At 43.7% G+C, this 26,816-nt stretch overlaps 1 protein-coding gene across 1 annotated transcript in view; it reads left to right on the top strand.

Moving 5' to 3' along the window:
• RYR3 (ryanodine receptor 3) overlaps window positions 1–26,816 on the top strand; it is a 680,585-nt gene that overhangs the window by 471,057 nt on the left and 182,712 nt on the right. Inside the window, exons 75-76 of the mRNA XM_066572425.1 lie at window positions 3,243–3,349; window positions 6,611–6,662. Coding sequence (XP_066428522.1) covers window positions 3,243–3,349; window positions 6,611–6,662 — 159 coding nt within the window. The remainder of the gene's footprint in view (window positions 1–3,242; window positions 3,350–6,610; window positions 6,663–26,816) is intronic.

The following is a 26,816-nucleotide window of genomic DNA, read 5'->3' as shown; positions in this document are numbered from 1 at the left end:
GATGGGCTAGAAGAGGAGCTTTGGGGAAAGAAGATTGAGTGGCCTTTTCTTTAAAGGGGTTGTCCCACTTCTACCTGTTTGCTGCAGCAAGCTGACAGCCCTGTACATTGCGCAGTGGCCTGGGTTGGTACTGCAGGCTGAGTCCTGAATGCGACTCAGCCTACAGTAGCAATCCGGGCCACTATGCAATGTACAGAGCTGTCTGCTTCATGCAGCAAAACAGCTAGAAGTAGGACAACCCTTCAAGTAGATTTTAGCATTGGTAGGTGGAGGTGGCAGATTGATTCCTAATCAGTTTATAGTAATTTATATATACATGAAGTTACTGCATTTAAGTTATGCTTTAAAAGTTGTGTAAGATGCAAACTATTGTTCTATATTAAACTTGCTTACAGACTTAATACAACTGATGCCATTTTCTATTTTATTTTGACCCTCGATGCTATCTCTGACCGGTAATTATTTTTTTTCTCAGTTCTATTTTGTTCTGTTTCAGCTCAGCCAGTATGACCAGTTGACTTTGCCCCTGGCTTGTGTAGTCCTGAAAAGGTTATATTGACACTCAGGGCTGGAGCCAACTGTTTTTTCTTAAAACCAAGTATATTATTATTTACCTCCTCAAACTATATGCTGTGCGCTCTCCATTCTGCATTACCCATACTCCATACATTTGCCCTGTTCACTACCCTGCATGCCCTGCATGTCCACAAACATACCCATCCTTAATGGTGTTATTGCAAAATGAAAACATTCAGTAAGTTGGTTTCAGTTCCCCTCTAAATGAATCTGTTTTTACTTTACCTTTAAAAACAGTTGACAGTCTTCAGCAGGACAGCCACATACTAAAAGTATCAGTACAAAGAAAGCTCGACTTGAGATGGCATTGAGGCATCTTTCTTGCATACCAGCAGTGTTGTCAAATATTCTCATGCCATCATGCATCTCTCTTCAATGATTCCGAAACAAAAATGTAGAGCTCATTAGCAAAGAAATCAGTTAGATCCCTGTGTAGCAGCATGTGAAGAAAGAGTCAAAGGGAAAAATTATCTGTGATCTCTACTGTCCAGTGTTTTCCGTAATAATATAGAGCCTATTATTTAATGGATCATTCTACTTTGTTAGAATGTAATATTTGTTATAGTCAGCCATTATTGGGGGTGTCTGACTTTGTGCCGCAACTGTTGTCCCCGCCAATGTTGGAATCGTAGTCTCTTCTACATTTCTTAAAGGGAGCATAGCTATGAGAAGTTGGTGGGGTGTGGTCCTGGGCGGGGGAGGTACCTCATTATATGGTAGATAGAATATTTACATACTGTGCTAGGGCAGAAGAATAAATAAAGCTCCAAGTGAAGAAAAGCTGAGCTACAACTGTTACTTTAGCATCTTGAAAAACTTAATATGGTTGTATGCCATTAACGAGGACCGTAGAAAATGGTCACTTTCCAAATAAATGTAAATTTTGATGCTGGACAATTTGTAGAGCTGTTTCCTAAAACCAATTTGTTGGTGATTTCTGGATGACACAGTAGTAAAGCTAAGTTAGGGTTGTTTCACAGCTGCTTTGGAACCTTCAGTCAGGTTATATCGCAGATCCGGCTGAAAATGCTGGGAAGGAGAAGCGGCTTATGTAGTGCTTCTCTTCCGTCCAAATGACGGGCAGCTAAGCAGAAAGCAGGCGGACCCCATTACAGTAAACAGGGTCTATCTGGCGTTTTTCAGTTCAGTCCGCGGGATTCCCCTTTCCTGAACACAATCAGAAAGTGGAATCCCCAGTGCAGATGTGAAAGCAACCTTAATCCTCACAGCATAACAAAGTAACATTCTAAATTAAAGAGGGAATAGACTGAGTCACAAAATACATACACATATTACACCAATGCCAAGTATGTTTGTGAAAAATGGTGTATAAAATTAATTATAAAAGCTACAGAGATTATACTAGAATTAAATCAGAGTTAGGAGTCTTTTTTTAATGTGCTTTCTAATAGACCTAACTATACCTGTCATTCATTTGTGCCATAAAAATATGAAATATTTCCTCTCTACCTAATGAACTGCTTGCAGCAAATGACAGTTCTGAATTTATTACAGACCTTTCATTATCAATGTACATTAGATTTTGAGTTATTAACCGTAAATTATTAAAGTCTGTTTCCATGGAAAGTATGGAAATGCAGATGAGGATGCATGTAGCAGCAATATCCCAAACCTACTTAGCAAAAAGCTGAGATATGGGAAACAGAGGGTTGTCATACAGAAATATATTAGCTACCGTTCTATGCAAAAATATATACAGCTTTATCACATATAAAATGAATACTGTTGGCAATGTTGGAAGTGATTCTAGTGGCTCATAAGTAATCATCACCTATCTGCATCACTTGTCACCTATAACAGGTATTTTCACTTTATATTGAAAGTAATGTTCATGTGATGAGTACAATATAGTGAATACTGAAATGCAGATTAGAAATGATTGCTGCATACAAGATACATGATTTGTTATTCAGACATATAGTTCTCAGTATAACACATATGTAGGTATACTTGGGTATAGTAGAATTGTTGATGGTTGAAAGAGAGGTACATGATGGCCTGGAACCTGCTGTGAAGATGGTAGAGGCATGTCACCATCCACTGAGAAATTCTGATATGATCATGTCTGAGCATTTATGGAAATGGTTCACAGAACCGAAACGTCATAGCGTACAATAGGCAGACACATTCTACTTTTACAAGTGAATCTTGAGAAATGTAAGTAAATCTCTTTGTTTCTGTGCACCATACTTCATAATGTTCTCACATGAGCTTTTTCGACCAACTTTAGTTTCATGAGCTGCATGATCAAGTTTATTGGACATTAGCAGTTTGCTGCAGATTAAGCTGAAGAAGTTGTCATGTCCTCCCAGCTATTGAACTTTTTCTATTAGAGTTGTGTTCATATATCTTTTTGCTTACTCCTAGGATTTCTACCAGCCTAAAATGATATCTGGACACAGTCAGTAGTAGAGATGTGCTGATACTTTGAAGGTTGTTCTTATAAGCACTATGCAAATTGTCTGTGAGTTTTCAGCTGGTACTAAAGTTAATATTAGGAGACGGAACTTAGTAAAGGATGCCTAATTTCACTTGATCTTAATTTTAGTCTAGGGAAGGTTAGTGTATGCTACACGTGATAATTTTCCTACAAGAGGAGTTCATCGATGTTAATAAACTTATGAACTATTCTTAATGTCTCCCAGAAACCTAAGAAGAGTGAAGAAGAAGAGGAGGAGGAGACTGAGAAAAAGCCCGATCCTCTTCACCAAATTATTTTACATTTCAGTCGCAATGCCCTCACTGAGAGGAGGTACTATACTGATGACTATTTGGGTGAAGGATATTGTTTCTGGCAATATGTGATAATTAATACATGGGATTAGAATGCTTAACTACACAGAAGACTTAAAGGGGTTTTCTGGTGATGGGACATTTTTTTCAGTTTTCGCCCCTCAACTGGATGGGGGAAAACTGATATTTCGTTAGGGGTCCGACTGCTGGGCCCTCACGATCATGAGAATGGGGGACCTGTGTCCCCACTATTCTACGATTCAAGATACATTGTCCCATTTCTGTAGTGTAGAGAATGGATCTTCTAGTCGCACATCCCTCTCAATGGCGCAGGCAGATAGCTGAGCACTATGTTCGACTATATCTGTCTGTTTCATTCATTTCAATGGAGCAGACAAAAATAACCGAGCACTGTGCTCAACTTTCTCTATGCTCGGCTATTTCTGTCTGCCTCATTGAACTGGCTTCTACTTGCAGTAGTTTTTTTTTAAATTTCAAATGCTCTAGAAAATTCCAGTTAGGAGGAAGTGTAGGAGATACATTAGAAAAAGGGATGTTCCAATCTTATAATTTTATGATATATTGCCAGGATATGCCATCACATTATGATCAGTCGTTATCTGGCCTATGGAACTTATAGAACGAAGAGACCTATTGTCTGGTCCATTCAGATTTGTCCCAGGACAGCTACATTCTCCTCCACCTACTGTAAAAAGTCAGTGTAAAAAGGAGTAGCAGCACCTACTTAAGATCCTTTCATTCCAAGGATCATGGTATGCCTTTAATTACTATTGTAGCAAACCCACTATCAAGGGAGTTTTCAGAGGCTACAGTATTGATGGCCTTTCTTTAGTATAGTATCAATATCAGATCAGTGGGGGTCCAACTCCTAGCAAATTTTGTCAATCAAATGATTGAAGGAGCCATTTGTGATTGCAACATTGGCTTAATTGTATACGGGGCACAGCTCGGTATATTTGGTAGTTGCTATGCCTTGAATGGGACGGAGCTGCAGTTAGCTGCATAACCAGACATAGCAACTACCAAATGTATAGAGCTGTGCCTGGTAAACAATGAAAAGAATATAGTGCTCCAGCCTCTTTGGTCAGCTAATTGGCAGGGGTGCAAGGAGTAGAATTCCTGTTGATCTAATATTGATGGCCTATATATCAATGTTGTAGATCCAGTAAACCACTTTAATTTATATTTGAAAAATGTGTGAATAATGTGAAAAAGTCCTGAGATGCTTTAAAATGTGCCTGCACTTTCAGACGAGCTTTCACACTAAGCTGCCATGTGTGTACACAAGGAATAACATTATACCTGGCCCTTACATGACTTGTATCCTGTATTTGTGACCAAGTTTGTACACGGCACACAGATAAAACAGCAGATCCTGCTGCCTAACTCTCTGCAGCATACACACACAAATAAAAGCAGCATCGAGGACAGTGTACATGTGATTCTGGTAGCTGTGCAAATAAGGGAGATGGAATAAATCCTCCACAGTGCCACCTATTGAAAGGCAGCATTCCTTCGAGTCAAAGTGGGACTTTTTATACAAGTCTTGTTACAATGACTGGGAATCAAAAGCAAAGCCAGACTCCATGTACATACAGCTGTTTCCGGGTTATTGCCCATCATCAGTGTACAGTAGGAGTCTGGCTTTTGCTAGTGAGAGGCCTGGGCCAGGGGTCAGAAACGCTCTTTTCTCCTTAGGGAGAGCAACTATAGACTATAAACTAAGTGAGGAGACTCAAATGGCCACGCACGCTCCTCTGGGTAATATGCAAATAAGGGAGATGGAATAAATCCTCCACAGTGCCACCTATTGAAAGGCAGCATTCCTTCGAGTCAAAGTGGGACTTTTATACAAGTCTTGTTACAATGACTGGGAATCAAAAGCAAAGCCAGACTCCATGTACATACAGCTGTTTCCGGGTCTCCTCACTTAGTTTATAGTATATAGTTGCTCTCCCTAAGGAGAAAAGAGCGTTTCTGACCTCTGGTAGCTGTGAAACACTCTCCATTTAGCTGCAGCAGCCAAATCTATGTCCTTCTGACTTTGCAGCTTCTTCCTCCTGGCCTTTCCCCTCAGTATAGACTTTTATAAGCAGCATGAGCCAACCCCTCAGAATTTACTGTAATCTGTCAGTGTCTCTGCAATTAGAGATAGATTTTACTTGATAACAGGCAGTGGCCAGCAAATTATAGGGAAGAGAGACAACTAGTAGCCAGCACTTTGGAATGATTTTTGAGAATAGAAATGCAATTTTAGGTAAATAAAGTGATTTGCACCTTTGTCAGTTATCATATTAACACACGTTGTTTCAAAGTTTAGTGGCCATTTAAAAGAATACAATTTTTCTTCTTGTTCCTGAAATATACAGTCTTGAAGAAATCCTGCAGAGAATACATTTCCTGCTAATCTGATCAATTTTTGGCAGGGTAATGGCTGGAGGGTAATGATAATGGTACATTGATACAAGAGCAAAAACACGGAGGTACTTAGCGAAAGGAGTTGGGTTAACAACTTAGTGTCATATGGCAGACAGGGTATGGGGGGGAGTTCTTGATGCAGCTAGTTGTCTTACAGCTAGATCTACAGAACAGTGAGAATGAGGAAGCAGGACATGGCTGATCTTGGACACACAACAAAGATTTATTTATAAATTTCTCAGTTTTATTTGCAATATGAGTCAAAATAGGATCAAAAAGGAGGAGATTAAGGCCCTATATCCATTGGCGGATAGGATTCTGCATGCAGGACCCGGCAGCGGAATCCGACCCTGCCCGTGGCAGTGGACACTGCATACTCGTCCGGGTCTTCCGTGTACCTGTCTGGGTCTTCTATTTTCACTGCAGATGTGTGCAGAAGTGCCGTCCGGCATTCCGCCGCACATGCGCAGTGGAGTTTGTTTTTTTTAAACTCATGCTTTCCCGCCGAATCCGTGTATCGGACAGCTTCCATTGACTTCAATGGAAGCCGTCCATGCGGAAACCACACTGAGATGGAGTATGCTGCAATTTGTTTTCTGGACCAAAAGGTTCGCAAAACAAATCTGCATGCTTTAATTCATGTGCGGACACCCATGTTTCCCTATGGGCGCCTTGATTTGCAGATTCTGCAAATTAGATCCGCCCGTGGACATTGGGCCTAGGGGAGATACTGCTTGGATATTTTTGGTGAATTTTTTTATGTTTAGTGTTCCTTTAACCCAACAGAAGTTTTGTATACTGTAAATTATATTGTTATTGATTAACTTTATTTTCTTCACAGCAAGCTCGAGGATGACCCTTTGTATACAGCATATGCAGCTATGATGGCAAAGGTAAGTGGCCCACTGACTGTTATATGAGTGACCAGTACATATACTCTACACAACTATGGACAAGTTTGCTGTAGGCCACTTAGAACACATAGTTAGTGGCTCTATATATTTAAGTGGTTATTTTTAAGAGTTCCTGATATTGCATTCATCTAATCTCATAGTCTGCAAGGCTTTGGTACCTTCCAGCTGCATGGTATTACTTGCAGGTACATTATTTCACATATTGTATATTCTCAATGCACAATAACATGCGATTGTCCAGTATAACTTGTCATCTACTCCTTAATATGTTTATAGTGCTTGGTTTTAAGAACTCTATAAACATATTAAATATACTGTAAATCATACTATTTGTCAGGACAGATTTTATTTCTGTACCCCTTATACAGCTGACATTGTATCTCTCACAGTAGTTATCATCCATCTGTATCCTAAAGTTCCCAACAGCACATGTGCCCAGTTATAGCCATATAGGAATGTAAGATGCATCTCTGAGACATAGGCTGTAAGGCAGAGGTGTAACTTGAAGCTCCCAGGCCCCAATGTGAAACCTATAATGGGGCCTCCAACTATAATGCTTTATTCATAGTACTGGGCTCCCTATATGGAGAAAGAGAGGCCTTATGGGCCCCCTAAGGCTTCTGGGCCCGGGTGCAACCACATCCCCCGCATCCTCTATAGTTACGTCCCTGCTGTAGGGGTACTTTCAGACAAGCCGACTATCATTTGCACAAGCGAGTGACGTCATCGCTGGCTCGTTGGCTCTCGTCAGCTTGTTTAGTTAGGCAGATACATCGTTGGCTTGTTCAAACAAAAATTACTCCTAATCATTCAGGCTTTCACAGTCACTGTATAAACAAATGAGAGGGTCTGAACGATGGCTGTTTAGACCAAACGATAATATCTGTGGACTGAATAGGATGTTGAAAGGGGACAATGTTTTGCTCGCTAGGCGCTCTCCGTGGGGTCCCTATATCCTGATGATTGGGGGGGACTCATTGGACGGAGCTGATCAAGTGGCACATGAAACATACATGGACAGGAAAGTGAAACATTCGTTTTGACGTAAGAATACATCGAATCTAGTAGTGTTAAATATGTATATAGAAAATGTATTTCTGTTATGGTAAACCGTTCAATAGGCAATGTTCTATAGTTAAATTCTATGAACATAAACCAAATCTGAGTGTTACATGACACACAGATGATGTGCGGTGCCACTTCTTATCTTGGTCACCAAACTTTATTCCAAAATACTTGATAGGCCCACTTTACCAAGGATGTTATGTTCCTCCACTGTGTCTTTGTTGTGTTTATGCCACATGGAAACATACCCTATATGTTACATAAACCTACCCTTACAGTGTTCAGTCAGCACTCAGTGTGTAACAACAATTGTGAAATAGTTGGCAATCACTTTTGTTCTTTTTATTAAGCAAGGTTAATGGCGAGCCAACTTGACTACTTGTATAGGCATGTTTCCAAAAATGAAAGTACAACGGCAATTGGATTACATTTTGCCCAAGAACCGGAAAACCTTACATAGCAGAAAAAAAAACTGCTATCATATTTGAATTCAGCGCACTAAAGTTACTATAAGCCACCTATCTGCTTGTCTGTTACAAACTTAGGGCTTAGTCAGACGGGCGTTTTTAGCCGCGATTTGCGCATGCGCATGCGTCCGGCGATTTTTTAAAACCATTGCTTTGCAATGGTATCGGACACATGAGCGCTTTTTATGCGCTCGTCCGATAAATTATAGAACAAAAAATCGCAGATCGCACCTATCTGCGATCTGCGATTCCTGTTCTCTTCTGTATATGCGCTCAATGGGGCCGGCGGCAGCAGCGCCGACCCCATTGAGAACATATAGAAGACAAATCATTCTTCTCTGCCACAGCTGTAACAGCTGTGGCAGAGAAGAACGATGTTTGCCCATTGAATTCAATGGAGCGGCAATACAGCCGCTCCATTGAAAGCAATGGGCTGCCGGCGTGCGCGGGGTGAATTGTCGGGAAGGGGTTAAATATATAAGCCCTTCCCTGCAATTCATCCTAAAATGTGTTAAAATAAAAAAAAATTGTATACTCACCTTTCCGCTGCAGCCGGAGTCCAGCCGCGGCCGCTGTCAGTTCTCCTGAACTGCTTCTTGGCACTATTCAGCCGGCGGGGCTTTAAAATCCCCGCCTGCTGAATGATCTGCCTCTGATTGGTCACAGCCCTGACCAATCAGAGGCTGAAAACACTCACACACCCATTCATGAATTCATGAATGGGTGAGTGACTGCTGCCTTAGGGGCAGGTCTGACTCACATCCATTCATGAATTCATGAATGGGTGTGAGTGAGGCATGCCTCTGATTGGCTCAGCGCTGAGCCAATCAGGGGGCAGGTCTGACTCACACCCCCTTCACACCCACTGCAGGACGGTCGCGCGGAGCTTCGGCTGCCGGCAGAAGGTGAGTATACAATTGTTTTTTATTTTAACACATTTTAGGATGAATTGCAGGTAAGGGCTTATATATTTAAGCCCTTACCGACAATTCATCCCGGGCTCGCCCGCAGCGCATTGCTTTCAATGGAGACGGCTGTATTGCCGTCTCCATTGAATGCACTGCGCTGGACAGCTCCGGCCCGTTTCTAATGAAACGCGGCTAGGAGCAGATTTTCGGGCGATTTGCGGGCGACTTGCGCGCACCGGTCACGCGATTTGCGGATGCGCATCCGTCATGCGATCCGCAAATCGCGCGAAAAAACGCCCGTCTGACTGAGCCCTTAGTGTTGCACAGTGTTATCGTTCGGCGTTCAGTCATTGGCTCGTATTTAGAACGAACTATTATCATTCACTTTCGAACATTTGGGCCATTTTTTAAATGATAATTGTTCTGTCTAAAAGCACCTTTATTATTACCATGTGGCAAATAGATTAATCATAAAGACCCAATGTAAAATTCTCCTAAAGGGACTAATGAGCACTGTCAGTCAGCATGCAAGAAGAAGAAAATCCTTGGATCTGTATATGGACTTTCTCACTCAACCCAATGACTGCATATCAAACATGCAGTGAAAAAAGTTAATTAAAGCCTGTAGGGTCTTTCTTTGTACCACTAGCACTTAATTCTATTGTAGCAGTGGACAGAGGTCTTGCATCATTTGGACATTGATGGCTTATGCTAGTGATATGCCATCTTCAGTGTGAAAGCCCATACCTTACAAATGAACAGCACCATTAAACCAGCTAAGGAAGTTGCAAATTTTCCACACTAATTTCAACAAATAATATATTGATGCAGTGAAATATCTTCTATTTAAGCCTGTTCCCTGTAGTCCACTTATTGGCTTTAAGAAAATCAACAGAACATGTAATCTGACCAAATACTCCCAAACATTTGTATACAATCAGACTTTCATCTTTTTAATGCTATTTTACACTTTTTATTCTTCAACCAAAGCAAAAACAATTGGATAATCGAATGTGTAAAAACAAAAAAATGGGAAACAAGATAAAATCTGTTATTTTTATTCATCCAATCTCTGACATGCAACTGTAATTTATATTCACTGTATGTATCCCCTAAAACATAACTTTTATTAAACAATATTTAAAAACGTTTTGGTGTCTCACTGACACGACATCACATACAAGAACAAAACACAAAGACTAAACACAGGCTCAATGTCAAGTCAGGGATTGAAGTTATATGAAAAAAAGCTCTATGATCAGTTGTAACCAGTCAGGGAGCCGGTAACGCAGTGTATCCGTGGTCACCACTACTGTCCAGTGACCATATGCTGAATATTAGATGTCACTTAGTCTAGGTATGGCCAGGTAGACTAGTAGCGATAGAGGCCCTACTGACTGGTTGTGATTTGGGGCTAATGACCAGATGATGGTCAGTGACTCATAAACTTCCAAGCACATAAAGATTTTTTACCCTGGGTAAATACCCTGATTAGAAACAGATGGATGACTGGAAAAAATGTTGTACAGGAAACCCAGACAACAATTAGGATAGGTTCTCAAATATAAATTGGTTCAACGCGTTTCTGTCAGGTGTTGACTCATCAGGAACCCAATATCAGATAGCTGTCATCTAAAGGATCATGATCCATAGATACCAATAATGTATAATGTGGCTGCCGTATGTTTGAGTTGGGGGTATCTAACAGTCCAAAATAATGAAATAATGGCCAGCTGGCTAGGGCTAGGTAGCCCTTAGACTGTGAACCCTCGCCTACTCTTTCCCTAGTACTAGAGAACCATTGGAACAGAAGAAATATTCTGTAGAGAGATTATAGTACAGACCAAGCTAGTGACCAGCTAAATCCTATATTGACTATTTAGCTGGTAACTAAGATAAATAATAGGCCCTAATGAATTGATGTCTGATCTATAGAGTATTTGGTCTAGACTATTCTAATCCCCTGTCCAATAGAGGTTACTAGGCTAGTATTAGGGGATAAGCCCCAATTCTATTAAAGCAGAGTGGAAAGAGAGAGATGTTGTGTCAGTGAGGCACCAAAACGTTTTTAAATATTGTTTAATAAAAGTTATAGGGGATACATACAGTGAATACTTTCAAAAAATCTTTTTCTTTCGTATCCTCCTGCCTCTGTGATTTATAGCGCAACTGTAATTTAAGGTTATATTAAAGAGTGCATTTCTACGCATTACTGTATGAGTGGGTTAAGCTAAGTGAGAGTCGTGGTCTTATGTAGACATATAGTACACAGTGTATTTAGTTAGCTTTTTATGCTGTTTCAGTGAAAGCTATTGAATTCTTCCCTTCGTCAGGTTATTTCTCTTTCTCTATTGTGCACTCCGTATTGTAGTAAAGAATGTGAAGCGAATTTACTGTATCCGTGTCGCTGTTCTTTGCGTCATAGATTGGTTTAATTCCTCTGCCTTGTAACACAGCTTTCACCAATAATTGTTTTCTCTCTCATGTTCTCAACTGAAGGCTTTGTAAAAAAAAAAAAAGTCTCATCTGCTTTAGTGTTGCAAAATTGTATGAAGCTCCAATGAGATCTATTCTGGGCAAAATAAAGACAGAAATATGTGAACGTACAAGTGGTTAGTCAGAAGTGGATAGGCTGATTAAATTGTAACCTTCTTACAAGCTCAGACACAGCTGAAGAGCAGATAGTTTGTGAAAAGTGTCTGAAACCATCACAATACATGTATTTAAATATATAATAATTCCATCCAAAATATGTGGTTGAGGGATAAGAAGTACAGGATTTCTCAGCATTTTCATGCCAACCGCTATTACCCGTAATCCAAAATCTGATGTCCGACTGGTGTGTTCTCCACCTGCATTAACTCTAGAGATTTGTCTCTTAGGACTCCTTGAAGAAGAGCGCTGGTCGCACTACTTATGGGTCCCTTTTGAAAGAGACATTGAAGGGAATTTAGTATGTGATTTGCACAAGTTTTCTAGCATAGTCTTAAACTTTGGCACACCTCCTTGCGACTTTTCTATTTTGGGTCTCTTTAACCACAGTTTTCAAAAAAGTGCATGGAGCTTCATGGGAGGCAATGGGGCCTCTATCAACAAACTGAGTCTCCTCCAGAAGCTCAAATAAATAATAGTGCGAAGCTAAGCCAGCTCCTTCTCGGTGTAAATTTGATTTTCTGGCACATGAACGGCCAAAATGTGCTAAGCCATTCACTTCTTAATAAATGTGGCACATCTTCCTCAAGCACTCATCAGACTAAGGCTGCCTGTCTGCGGGCGATGATCCACCGGCGGATCACGCTGTGTGAAGCTCTCTATAGCATTGCTATAGAAAGTGCAGAGCCAGTGTCCACGAGGGGAGAATCATAGCCATTCTCCGCTCGCAGGATTTAAATCGCGGCATGCCTATCTATCAGATAGGCTTACGTCGGAGACCTGAGAGCGCTCCCCATCCTCCCCCACAGCGAAATATCGCTAGCGATATTCCGCCTCGGCTGTGGACAGGGGGCCTAAGAGTAGTATATGTTTTATGGATGACCTTATAGATGGTATAGAAAGTGTCAGTTTTCACTAATGAAACAAAATTATGTTGAAGTCTCCACAATTGGGACATATCACATATTAATCATAACTAATGTAGTAGAATGGCTGCATACAAAAGAGAAGAACTTGGGTAGAGTAGTTGGAAACTGTCTAAGCTGCACCACTTAGTGCCAATAAGCAGCTGCAAAAGCAAATACTCTTAGAGAGTAAAGAGAGTCTTAAGAAACTCTACCCATTATTTGCAGCCGAAAGGCTAACAGACGCGAGATGAATAAATTGAACGTTATCAATGGAGGAACATGGTTAAAATATGTGTAAAATATTAGGGGGGTCCTGACAAGTTTCCACAGGTTTGGAATTTTAGATCCTCTTCTCTACTCACCTTTTTTATTCATCTAGTGCCTACCAAGCCTTGGTACTTTCTACAGTTACTTGTAGAATGTGAAATTGAAGCCTTCATTTCCCTATATATGGATATAGCAGAAATAACAATCTTGTCTTATTTTTTTTCTCTTTCTAATGACATGTATCCGTCTACTGAGACATTTGTTTCTGGCTCTTATTGTCTTTTCTGTAGATACATTTATACAAAAGTCCAGAATCTGGTGGTCTGGATTGCCTCAATGATGATATAAATTGTCCCAGAGCTGCATTGACAAGAACTGGTCTGGCAGGGATGGATAGGCAGTTGTTACCTTTTCTACATGGCCTGTTCTGAGGACCTGCAGTATGTGCTAGAAAACATTTTTTCCCCCAGAGTAACACTCATTGCTGTTATCTTGTAACTTGCAATGCAAAAATGACATGCAAAATGAACCTGTGTTCTATAGGATCTCATCTTACAAATAAATGTAGACAATGTTCCCTCTAAGCTGCTGCTCCCTCTTTGGAAATGATAGTGTTAAAAGCTCCAAATCAGCCAGAGATTTGCTCCTGCTATTGGATTTTTTAACTTTACCAGTTTGCAGCTTTAACTCTTTCATTTCCACAGTGCACGGCTTACAGGGAGCACTGAGTACAGAGCAAAATTCCCACCTCAAGCTTTGTACTACTTTTATTACTCGACTTAAGATATTTAAGAAGTCAGAATCGGGCTCTCTCTACGACGCATTATACTTCAATGCATTGTTTCCTTTAAGCTATGGTGCAGAATGTCCATGCAGCTTACCCCCCCCCCCCCCCCACTACCCCCTCGTCCTTCACTGTCATCCCCGTGCCCTCCTGCTTATGGACAGATTCCCAGAGGTCTTTCCGTATTGGAGTACATGCATCTCAATTTTTCTGGTTTATTCATAAATTTGATGTGACTAGATGAAGGAAAGGGTGAATGTTTTTTATGCCGAGTTTAAAACTTAACATTTACTAAGCTACAGTTAAAATTAGAGATGAGCGAACACCAAAATGTTCGGGTGTTCGTTATTCGGAACGAACTTCCCGCGATGCTCGAGGGTTCGTTTCGAACAACGAACCCCATTGAAGTCAATGGGCGACCAGAGCATTTTTGTATTTCGCCGATGCTCGCTAAGGTTTTCATGTGTGAAAATCTGGGCAATTCAAGAAAGTGATGGGAATGACACAGAAACGGATAGGGCAGGCGAGGGGCTACATGTTGGGCTGCATCTCAAGTTCACAGGTCCCACTATTAAGCCACAATACCGGCAAGAGTGGGCTCCCCCCCTCCCAACAACTTTTACTTCTGAAAAGCCCTCATTAGCATGGCATACCTTTGCTAAGCACCACACTAGCTACAACAAAGCACAATCACTGCCTGGATGACACTCCGCTGCCACTTCTCCTGGGTTACATGCTGACCAACCGCCCCCCCTCCCCCCCACAGCGCACACCAAAGTGTCCCTGCGCAGCCTTCAGCTGCCCTCATGCCACGCCACACTCATGTCTATTTAGAAGTGCGTCTGCCATGAGGAGGAACCGCAGGCACACACTGCAGAGGGTTGGCATGGCTAGGCAGCGACCCTCTTTAAAAGGGACGGGGCGATAGCCCACAATGCTGTACAGAAGCAATGAGAAATAGAATCCTGTGCCACCGCCATCAGGAGCTGCACACGTAGGCATAGCAATGGGGAACCTATGTGCCACACACTATTCATTCTGTCAAGGTGTCTGCATGCCCCAGTTAGACCGGGCTTTTTAATTCATAGACACAGGCAGGTACAACTCCCTATTGTGAAGTCCCTGTGGACCCACTGCCTGGGTGGGTGCCAGGAAGCCACCGGCGGTACATAGAAATATCCCATTGCATTGCCCAACACAGCTGAGGTAGTAATGTCGTGCGTAATACAGGTGGGCTTCGGCCCACACTGCATGCCCCAGTCAGACTGGGGTTCTTTAGAAGTGTACAGATGTATTAAAAACTCCGTGTGCACCTACAGCATGGGTGGCTCCCTGGAACCCACCGGCGGTACACAAAAATATCCCATTGCATTGCCCAACACAGCTGAGGTAACGTCAGCTGTAATGCAGGTTTGCTAAAAATTAATTTGATTACACTGTAGGCGAGGGCCCACAAAAATTGCTGTATCAACAGTACTAATGTACATCCCAAAAATTGGCCATGGCCAGCCAAGAGGGCAGGTGAAACCCATTAATCGCTTTGGTTAATGTGGCTTAAGTGGTAACTAGGCCTGGAGGCAGCCCAGTGTAACGAAAAATTGGTTCAAGTTAAAGTTCCAACGCTTTTAAGCGCATTGAACCTTATAAAAATTGTTCAGAAAAATTATTTGAGTGATCCTTGTGGCCCTAAGAAAAATTGCCCGTTCAGCGTGATTACGTGAGGTTTCAGGAGGAGGAGCAGGAGGAGGAGGAGGAATATTAGACACAGATTGATGAAGCAGAAATGTCCCCGTTTTGGATGGTGAGAGAGAACGTAGCTTCCATCCGCGGGTGCAGCCTACGTATTGCTTACGTATCGCTGCTGTCCGCTGGTGGAGAACAGAAGTCTGGGGAAATCCAGCCTTTGTTCATCTTGATGAGTGTTAGCCTGTCGGCACTGTCGGTTGACAAGCGGCTACGCTTATCTGTGATGATTCCCCCAGCCGCACTAAACACCCTCTCCGACAAGACGCTAGCCGCAGGACAAGCAAGCACCTCCAGGGCATACAGCGCTAGTTCAGGCCACGTGTCCAGCTTCGACACCCAGTAGTTGTAGGGGGCAGAGGCGTCACCGAGGATGGTCGTGCGATCGGCTACGTACTCCCTCACCATCCTTTTACAGTGCTCCCGCCGACTCAGGCATGACTGGGGAGTGGTGACACAGTCTTGGTGGGGAGCCATAAAGCTGGCCAGGCCCGTAAAGACTGTTGCACTGCCTGGGATGTACATGCTGCTCGATCTACGCACATCCCCTGCTACCTTGCCCTCGGTACTGCGCATTCTGCCACTAGCGCTGTCGGCTGGGAATTTTACCATCAGCTTGTCCGCAAGGGTCCTGTGGTATAGCAACACTCTCGAACCCCTTTCCTCTTCGGGAATCAGAGTGGGCAGGTTCTCCTTATACCGTGGATCGAGCAGTGTGTACACCCAGTAATCCGTCGTGGCCAGAATGCGTGCAACGCGAGGGTCACGAGAAAGGCATCCTAACATGAAGTCAGCCATGTGTGCCAGGGTACCTGTACGCAACACATGGCTGTCTTCACTAGGAAGATCACTTTCAGGATCCTCCTCCTCCTCCTCCTCCTCCTCAGGCCATACACGCTGAAAGGATGACAGGCAATCAGCCTGTGTACCGTCAGCAGCGGCCCAAGCTGTCTCTTCCCCCTCCTCCTCATCCTCCTCATGCTCCTCCTCCTCCTCCTGTACGCGCTGAGAAATAGACAGGAGGGTGCCCTGACTATCCAGCGGCATACTGTCTTCCCCCGCCCCCGTTTCCGAGCGCAAAGCAGCTGCCTTTATGGTTTGCAGGGAATTTCTCAAGATGCATAGTAGAGGAATGGTGACGCTAATGATTGTAGCATCGCCGCTCACCACCTGGGTAGACTCCTCAAAATTACCAAGGACATGGCAGATGTCTGCCAACCAGGCCCACTCTTCTGAAAGGAATTGAGGAGGCTGACTCCCACTGCGCCGCCCATGTTGGAGTTGGTATTCGACTATAGCTCTACGCTGTTCATAGAGCCTGGCCAACATGTGGAGCGTAGAGTTCCACCGTGTGGGCACGTCGCACAGCAGTCGGTGCACTGGCAGCTTAAAGTGATGTTGCAGGGTGCGCAGGGTGGCAGCGTCCGTGTGGGACTTGCGAAAATGTGCGCAGAGCCGGCGCGCCTTTACGAGCAGGTCTGACAAGCGTGGGTAGCTTTTCAGAAAGCGCTGAACCACCAAATTAAAGACGTGGGCCAGGCATGGCACGTGCGTGAGGCTGCCGAGCTGCAGAGCCGCCACCAGGTTACGGCCGTTGTCACACACGACCATGCCCGGTTGGAGGCTCAGTGGCGCAAGCCAGCGGTCGGTCTGCTGTGTCAGACCCTGCAGCAGTTCGTGGGCCGTGTGCCTCTTATCGCCTAAGCTGAGTAGTTTCAGCACGGCCTGCTGACGCTTGCCCACCGCTGTGCTGCCACACCGCGCGACACCGACTGCTGGCGACATGCTGCTGCTAACACATCTTGATTGCGAGACAGAGGAGGAGGAGGAGGAGGGTGCTTTAGTGGAGGAAGCATACACCTCCGCAGATACCACCACCGAGCTGGGGCCCGCAATTCTGGGGGTGGGTAGGACATGAGCGGTCCCAGGCTCTGACTCTGTCCCAGCCTCCACTAAATTCACCCAATGTGCCGTCAGGGAGATGTAGTGGCCCTGCCCGCCTGTGCTTGTCCACGTGTCCGTAGTTAAGTAGACCGTGGCAGTAACCGCGTTGGTGAGGGCGCGTACAATGTTGCGGGAGACGTGGTCGTGCAGGGCTGGGACGGCACATCGGGAAAAGTAGTGGCGACTGGGAACTGAGTAGCGCGGGGCCGCCGCCTCCATGATACTTTTGAAGGACTCCGTTTCCACAACCCTATACGGCAGCATCTCAAGGCTGATGAATTTTGCTATGCGGACGGTTAACGTTTGAGCGTGCGGGTGCGTGGCGGCGTACTTGCGCTTGCACTCCAACAGTTGCGCAAGCGACGGCTGGACGGTGCGCTGAACTACACTGCTGGATGGGGCCGAAGACAGCGGAGGTGAGGGTGTGGGTGCAGGCCAGGAGACGGTAGTGCCTGTGTCCTGAGAGGGGGGTTGCATCTCAGTGGCAGGTTGGGGCACAGGGGGAGAGGCAGGGGTGCAAACCGGAGGCGCTGAACGGCCTTCGTCCCACCTTGCGGGGTGCTTGGCCATCATATGTCTGCGCATGGTGGTGGTGGTGAGGCTGTTGGTGTTGGCTCCCCGGCTGAGCTTTGCGCGACAAAGGTTGCACACCACTGTTCGTCGGTTGTCAGGCGTCTCTGTGAAAAACTGCCAGACCTTAGAGCACCTCGGCCTCTGCAGGGTGGCATGGCGCGAGGGGGCGCTTTGGGAAACACTTGGTGGATTATTCGGTCTGGCCCTGCCTCTACCCCTGGCCACCGCACTGCCTCTTGCAACCTGCCCTGCTGATGCCCTTGACTCCCCCTCTGAAGACCTGTCCTCCTGAGTAAGCGTTGCACACCAGGTGGGGTCAGTCACCTCATCGTCCTGCTGCTCTTCCTCCGAATCCTCTGTGCGCTGCTCCCTCGGACTTACTGCCCTTACTACTACCTCACTGCAAGACAACTGTGTCTGATCGTCATCGTCCTCCTCACCCACAGAAAGTTGTTGAGACAGTTGGCGGAAGTCCCCAGCCTCTTCCCCCGGACCCCGGGAACTTTCGAATGGTTGGGCATCAGTGACGATAAACTCCTCTGGTGGGAGAGGAACCGCTGCTGCCCAATCTAAGCAAGGGCCCGAGAACAGTTCCTGGGAGTGTTCCCGCTCCTGAGCAGGTGTCATTGTAGTGGAGTGAGGAGGCTGGGAGGAAGGAGGAGCAGCAGACAGAGGATTCGGATTTGCAGCAGTGGACGGCGCAGAACTGCGGGTTGACGATAGGTTGCTCGAAGCACTTTCTGCCATCCAGGACAGGACCTGCTCACACTGCTCATTTTCTAATAACCGTCTCCCGCGTGGACCCATTAATTGGGCGATGAATGTGGGACACCAGAAACGTGCCTCTCTCCTAATCGCGCAGCAGTCGGCTGCGACACACCTGGATCAGGAGCTCGGCCTGTGCCCACACCCTGACTTGGCCCTGCGCGTCCTCGGCCGCGTCCACGTCCTCTAGGCCTACCCCTACCCCTCAGCATGCTGTATTACCAGTGATTTGATTTCACAGGCAGCTAATAAATTGGCGCAAGACTGCAGGCCAAATATAATTTTTTCCCTTTTTTGAAAACGAAAGGCCCCACTGCCTCTAGTGAATGTATAATCTAAGTTTAATAACTGTGCTGTGTCCCTGCTAATGTGTCACAGAACGTGAGGGTAGCAGAGTTATTAACTGTGGCAGAGCAGGTATTTTTTTTCCCAATTAAGGAAAGCAAATGGCGAAGCCAGGAGTAAAACATAGCTGGGTGCGTCTGATTTTTAAAGGTTGCACACGCAGCCGACACGTGTCCACCGCCCTTAGGACGGACAGAGGCAGGACAAATAGAATTATTTTCCGTTTTTTTGCACCAAAAGGCAGCACTGCGTATATTCTATGAACATGAGAAGTTTAATAACTGTGCTGTGTCCCTGCTAATGTGTCACAGAACGTGAGGGTAGCAGAGTTATTAACTGTGGCAGAGCAGGTATTTTTTTTCCCAATTAAGGAAAGCAAATGGCGAAGCCAGGAGTAAAACGTAGCTGGGTGCGTCTGATTTTTAAAGGTTGCACACGCAGCCGACACGTGTCCACCGCCCTTAGGACGGACAGAGGCAGGACAAATAGAATTATTTTCCGTTTTTTTGCACCAAAAGGCAGCACTGCGTATATTCTATGAACATGAGAAGTTTAATAACTGTGCTGTGTCCCTGCTAATGTGTCACAGAACGTGAGGGTAGCAGAGTTATTAACTCTGGCAGAGCAGGTATTTTTTTTCCCAATTAAGGAAAGCAAATGGCAAAGCCAGGAGTAAAACGTAGCTGGGTGCGTCTGATTTTTAAAGGTTGCACACGCAGCCGACACGTGTCCACCGCCCTTAGGACGGACAGAGGCAGGACAAATAGAATTATTTTCACTTGTTTTACAAGCAAAAGGCAGCACTGCGTATATTCAATGAATAATATCTGTGTTGTGGCCCTGCCTATACAATTCTTTCCCTGCAGTATCAATGGAGGGTGCAATGCTCTGCAGAGGCGATTTTGAGAAGCAAAAAAAAATGCAGCACAGCTAACAGCAGCCTGGACAGTACTGCACACGGTTAAATGTGGCCCTAGAAAGGACCGTTGAGGTTCTTGAAGGCTACACTCACTCCTGACACTCTCCCTGCCTATGCAGCACTTCTGTCCCTAATGCCGGGTGCAACGCTCTGCAGAGCCGATTTTGAGAAAAAAAAAATTGCCACTGCTAACAGCAGCCAACACACAGCTATCAGTGGCCCTAATAAGGACCTTTGGGGGGTCTTGAAGCCTACACTAACTACCAATTCTTTCCCTACAGCAGCTCCGGTACAAACAGCACTGTCCCTCATCTAACTCACACGGCATCTGAGGCGAACCGCGGGAGGGGCCGACTTTTATGTTCGGGTGACACCTGATCTTCCCAGCCACTCACAGCAGGGAGGTGGTATAGGGCTTGAACGTCACAGGGGGAAGTTGTAATGCCTTCCCTGTCTTTCAATTGGCCAGAAAAGCGCGCTAACGTCTCAGGGAAGGAAGTGAAAGTAACCAGAACACCGCATGGTGTTCATTACGAATAACGAACATCCCGAACACCCTAATATTCGCACGAATATCAAGCTCGGAAGAACACGTTCGCTCATCTCTAGTTAAAATATATGCTGCCTCAATAATTCTAAAACTATTTGTGAAAGACCAGCATGCCAAAAAAGTGCATTGATTGTCACATATATAATGCCAAAGCACATGTATTAAAAAAATTGATCTAGAGCACCGCCATAAAAGGTAGACTATGGCACATCTTTCAGAGATGATGATATAATACAGATGGATCTCACCACTCCTGTAGATCCATCCATATAGCTAGGTACGATTTCCCATGGACACTGCTGGCTGTCAACAGGTGTTTCCTCTTCAGGGAACTGCCCCTAATTATCCCTAGTAGCTAAATCACCCTATATGGCAGCAAGCCGGGCGATCGCACTGAAAAGAGCGGCTCCATGGATTAAAGCTAGACAGCCCTGTTATGGCCCTGTTTGGAGTATATAAGCAGGGAATACAAACAGGGACAACATAAAGAGAAAATAGGCAGAAGGTCCCAACATGTTTCATTTTACCCATGAACTCACCAGGAGACCAATAGAGGAAAAAGTAGTACCAGAACACTGAATAGTGGAAAATAAAATTTTGTTAAATTTTTTTTTTGTGTACATGGAATATGATCATAAATTGCACATAATCATTGCACAGCACCTCTCAACAAGTGTCAATTCCAAAAAAGCAATTATGCAGCATCTGGTAAATGCACACCACAAATCTAATATATAGAGCAAACATTTTCCATACATGTGCTTTGGAATTATGCATGTGACAATGATGCCATTTTTTGGCATGCTGGTCTTTGACAAATTGATTTTGAGTTATTGAGGCATCCTATATTTTAACTGTATCTTAGTAAATGTTATGTTTTAAACTTGTCATAAAAAATATTCACCATTTCCTTCGTCTTGATTAGTGAATTTCCTTCGTTGGTGCATTTGTAGCATAGGATCTACATTATTTTCTAAAGATCCCCTGGAGTTTTTCTTTTTAGAAACGGGATATGCCATAAAAGATTGATAGGTGTTGGTACCACCGTTGGGACGCGCACCTATCCCAAGTTGTGGCCCTAACCACTCCAGACTAGCAATATGCAGTAGTCAAGTATTACAGAAATAGCCAAGTGCGCTTTGTCTGTAGCTCTCACAGAAGTAAATAAAATTATAAAACCAGTCTAGCACTTGAAAGGTACACTGTTACTACAACCCCTGAGTTACGGAAACAGGGTAGCTTGCTGTACTCTACTGTTTCCAGAACTTTCACTCACTTGTATGGGAGTTATGGAAACAGCCAGTTATGTTTGACTATTTCTGCCCTCTTGTTCAATTCCTAACCAGTGGTGTTCTTACCGCAGCCATGTTTGGCCAAGAAGGGAACACCGTACACCCCTTTAATGATTAGGCAAAGCGATACAGAACTATGCCGCCATACAGTTTTAGTTGCAGAGTTCTGTCCACTCCCTGCATTCATCTCTAGAATTAGTGCGGAGAGGAAACAGGAAGCTGAACAATACGTGTACAGTTATCTGCTATGGACCCTAGGTATGTTAAAGGGGCATGTGGACAATTAGTGAGAGAGTGGGAGCATAAGGAGCAGTCTGTTTGGAGGAGTGACCATGTGGAGGAGAGTGTGAGAGGGAGGTATAGGGAGCAGTCTGTGGGAAGGGGAGAACAGTCTGTGGGAAGGGGATAATGTGGAGGAGTCTATGAGAGCAGTTTGTATCACAGAAAGAGACATCAGGGGGACAGTCTGTGACAAGAAGTGCAGTTTGTGTATAGGGGGGAGCAGTCTACGTGTATCAGTTTTTCCTAAAGTATCCCTTTTTACCATGATTTTAATTTTCTTACAACGTGTACACTATCATACAGCCAGCCCTGACATGCTGTGCTGTATACAGCTGTTACAGCTAGGACAACATTGCGCTCTGTGGTTTCACAATGCAGTTACTGTTAAATTATATGCCTTGGTGATGAAACTATAATTTTTTTTTAATCAGCAAGAATGTCCCAGAAAATAGAAATTCTTCAAACTGCTGATGCTTTCTTTTAACTGCGCTGATATTCTAATTAATAATGGTGTTATAGACAAGTCCTAGTCATGAGATTTCTGACCTGGTAGCGTTTCGCTCATATTTATTATAAATGGGTCCTGGTTGCTATTCCAAGTGTCTGCATGCGCCTTCGGACAACATTGACACGGAAAGTCCCTGGAAGGTTTTATGATTCGATCCCATCAACCAAGCACAAGCTATTCAGTGCATGGTATTAGCTGGAGAAATGATTCATCCCTTCAGACAGGGTAACCACAAATCCCAGCATGGGACTTTGGAAAGACTGTATGGCATATAATAATGTGAGATCACAATCTGTGTAGCATATGGGACTGTTCTGTGTCATAATGTTGAAGACGGTGCCTGTGAGACTCTGCAGTTGCCACTTATGTTACATGAATGATATAAGCAGAGATCACAATGTATGTCAGGGCATGTACCACTACGCTGCTCAGAAGGCTTATTAGACTTGGCATTCACTGCTGGAGAACATCCAGTGAGCCATAGAGAGGACCCTTGAGGTACAGAATGACAAGGAAGCCAAATGATGTAAGCTGGCAGTGTAGCACATTTGCCTTTGCAACTTTCCTGAAACTACAGAGCACCATAGGATCTACAGGCAATTATAGGGCATAGCTGGATGAGCACTGGACATATCTGATCCCGCTCACTGCCCTTAGTTGCCGTCTGTCTGCATTCAGCTGTGGGAAACAAGCTAATAGATCAGCCAGCTTGACTTACACGGAAAACATTAGTTGTAATGTGTTTTTGAGAGCAGTATCCACAATTGAAATAAGTTGCATACATTTAATAAGCTATAGTTACCATAGAAAATACACTATTTAACTTGTTCCAAAATCTTTTAAAACTTTGTGCTTAGGTATTTTAGACGTCAGATTAAAAGGTGACTTTAAAGGTGTTTTACCACATCTTAACCTTTTCCAATCCACTGTCTGACCTCTAAAGACATTATGATTTAAGGCTGTACAGCTCTGTTGTTGGAAGACATCCTTTGGGGTTCTCTTACTGTATATTGCCAGCCTCCCTGCTGTCGGAGCCTATCCAACGTGTCACCTCATGCAGTACTGGCTTTAGCCAGCATATAGCGCTATTGTATAACAGCAGAAAAAGAGTAAGTCCCCTAGGAAAATCAGGATTTAAATTTGATTGGAAAGGGTTAAAATTGCTTCATAGTCCCTCTGTCCTTCCTGATTGCTGCTGACCAAGACGTGACTGTTGCAGCCAATCACTGCCTATAGAAGGTCACCACTGTGCACATGGATTGGTTGCAGCAGTCATTTGACCTGGTCAGCAGCAATCAAGGAGTACAGGGTGGTTGTGAGGCAATTTTAAATAGTGAGAAAACCCTTTTTAAAAAAAGGGTTTCTGAGCGCAGTTCTCTTTTATGGATGACCTTATAGATGGTATAGAAAGTGTCAGTTTTCACTAATGAAACAAAATTATGTTAAAGTCTCCACAATTGGGACATACCACATATTAATCATAACTAATGTAGTAGAATGGCTGCATACAAAAGAGAAGAACTTGGGTAGAGTGGTTGGAAATGATCTAAGCTGCGCCACTTAGTGCCAAGAAGCAGCTGCAAAAGTAAATACTCTTAGAGAGTAAAGAAAGAGGCCTCATCGTAAATATGGGGTTCAGTTTTGAGCAGAACTCTGTAAAATGAAACTTTGAGATCTAGAGGGGGTTCAACTAGGGGGCATGCCGTTAGGTTAAGAAAAGAAATTGGATATCTCTTATTAAAGGTTTAATACCAGCTTCTGAGGTATAAAAAAGTAGCAAATTTTTGCACAAACGTGTATTTGCACAACGATTTGCAACTTTTCTTATATCTGCATCGGACCCAGCATGTTTTCAAAAACTGGGCGCTGCTTTTGTGAGGAGGCATGGCCATCCCAGACCAACAGATTTATGAATAATTGACAACAGAAACGGGTGTAAATTGTACCAGAAATGTGTGCCAGGTCGGAACTGCCATACATTTCTGTCTAGGTGCTTCAAGGGATGTACTAAATACATAAAAAGGCCTGTGCATGATACGCCCAGAGAAATTGTATTAAGCCCGGCACAGAAAATACTGGGCTTAGTAAATTTTCCTCTAAGATTGAAAAAATGGTCTTCTTTATCTTGAAGAAATGATTCTTTAGACAAGATCTTATTAACATTTCTATGCATGGTCAATACAAAGACTTGGCAGATACTTATTTCAAGAACTGTGCAGCAGATAACTCAACATATTTTGCATCTAGTAGAGAGGAACTTCCATTATCACTACAGTATGGGTTTTTTATCATATTAAAGTCAGATTTCCTCTGCAATACATTGCTTGTGATATGATTCGCAATAAATGCTCCCCATAGCCTTACATTTAAGGTGAGATCGGCCTCAATATGTTACGACAGAGCCCCAAACTTAGAATAATCAAACTTGGGATGTCCCACCATAGGCATTAATATCATAATTTTAAAAGACCATTATATATATTATATGTGTATAAATGAATGACTCCTATTTCTAGATCTCCCTTCAGTCTTGCAAGTGGTTCTAGTTTTTGCTTCAAAATGCATGGAAATATACTTTGTGAAAACGGTTTCTCTAATCCATTCCCTAGCAAACTCAACAGGTAACCTTTGAGGATTTCCCATGGAGATCACTCCCAACAACAGATACTAATGTTAATAATACTGGTTTTATAAAAATCCTTCTTCTGAGGTTCCTTGAGGTCTGGATTGAGAAACATGGATATGTCCTTGAAAAATTCCCCCCCACATTGAGGTCATAAGTTATTTACGTAGATCTGGTAACTGCGGCACCAGGAGTACTTTCTGCCTGTCATTGAAATCATCGAACATCACAAGCACTTGAAGTGGTTTTTGGAAATTTAGGGTAGGATAAGCTGAGCCCTGTGTGATTTGATAAGCATGTGGTCACACTGTAATTTTGTGACCACAATAAAAAAAGGCTGGCATTTTAAGACCGCTTGTTTTGGCGTTTGTCTAGATCTGATTGGATTACATATGAACACCCGCAATACAGATAAGCCGCTTTAAGCTTAGCTTATCCGAGCTTGTAATGTTTTGTGGTCAACGTTTATTTACTACATTGATTGCTGTTTTCATGATTATTGTGGAAAAAGGAGAAATGTCTTTGTCGCTATGGGTATTTTTTTTTATCTTTTCCTAACAGGCTATCATTTTGTATCTGGAAAAATAAAGTGTATTACAGAAACAATGCTTTTCTTCGCTGGTAATTTGCTGATAAAGAACACTGTGAATGTTTAGATTGAAAGATGTCATTGTTATTATGCAGCTTTCAAGCAAGCAGTTTGGTTTTTTAGAGATAGAAACTTAAATACGCTGAGGGTTTCTTAAGCACAGGTGGGAGACACAGAATTCTGAGAAATACTGAAATTCTGAGATAGACATTTCAAACCAACATGACAAATCAAGAAGCTGCAGTGGGCGGCAAGCTGAAAGTCTATTTACAGACATGAATAGAAGAAAATTGATGGGATCCCATTCCTAGTAAATTATTTATATTTGGAAATAAGTTAATGTATCTGGATTAAGATAAAATGAGGAAATTAACCTACAAATTAAATTTAGGCAGCATCACACTTGACCTGAGTCCTAATGTACCTGACCTGTGAATGATTAGTCTGGTAATGTGCGTAGTAAAGCCGTTATTGGGAATCAGTTGTAGCTTTCTTTCACCTGGGGCAATAATTTTCTACCCAAGTCTTGTATCTAAATACACTGGTCAAGGTGGTACGTGGGCATATATGTCTGCCAGCCTCCTCCTTCAGTTACAACCCTGACTATCAACAACCCTAGAAAGGTGTTTTCAAATCACGTGTTTCTAGTTGGGATTTTGAGCTAAACCGGTATTTTAGATCCATGTATTGCAAAAAGTTTTTTGTTCTAATGTTACCGTATATACCGGCGTATAAGGCGACGGGGCGTATAAGACGACCCCCCAACTGTCACCTTATACGCCGGTATACAGTGGAGAAAAAAAAATAAATTCATTACTCACCTCCCACGGCGTTCTGTCGCGCTCCGGCAGGATGTCGCTCGCTCCGGCAGGCTGTCGCTCGCTCCTCGTCCCCGGCGCAGCATAGCTTTCTGAATGCGGGGCTTGAAATCCCCGCTTCCAGAAAGCTA

Source organism: Eleutherodactylus coqui, chromosome 6, assembly GCF_035609145.1.
Source record: "Eleutherodactylus coqui strain aEleCoq1 chromosome 6, aEleCoq1.hap1, whole genome shotgun sequence".
NCBI lineage: Eukaryota > Metazoa > Chordata > Amphibia > Anura > Eleutherodactylidae > Eleutherodactylus > Eleutherodactylus coqui.
This window is presented reverse-complemented; position numbering and strand designations above follow the sequence as displayed.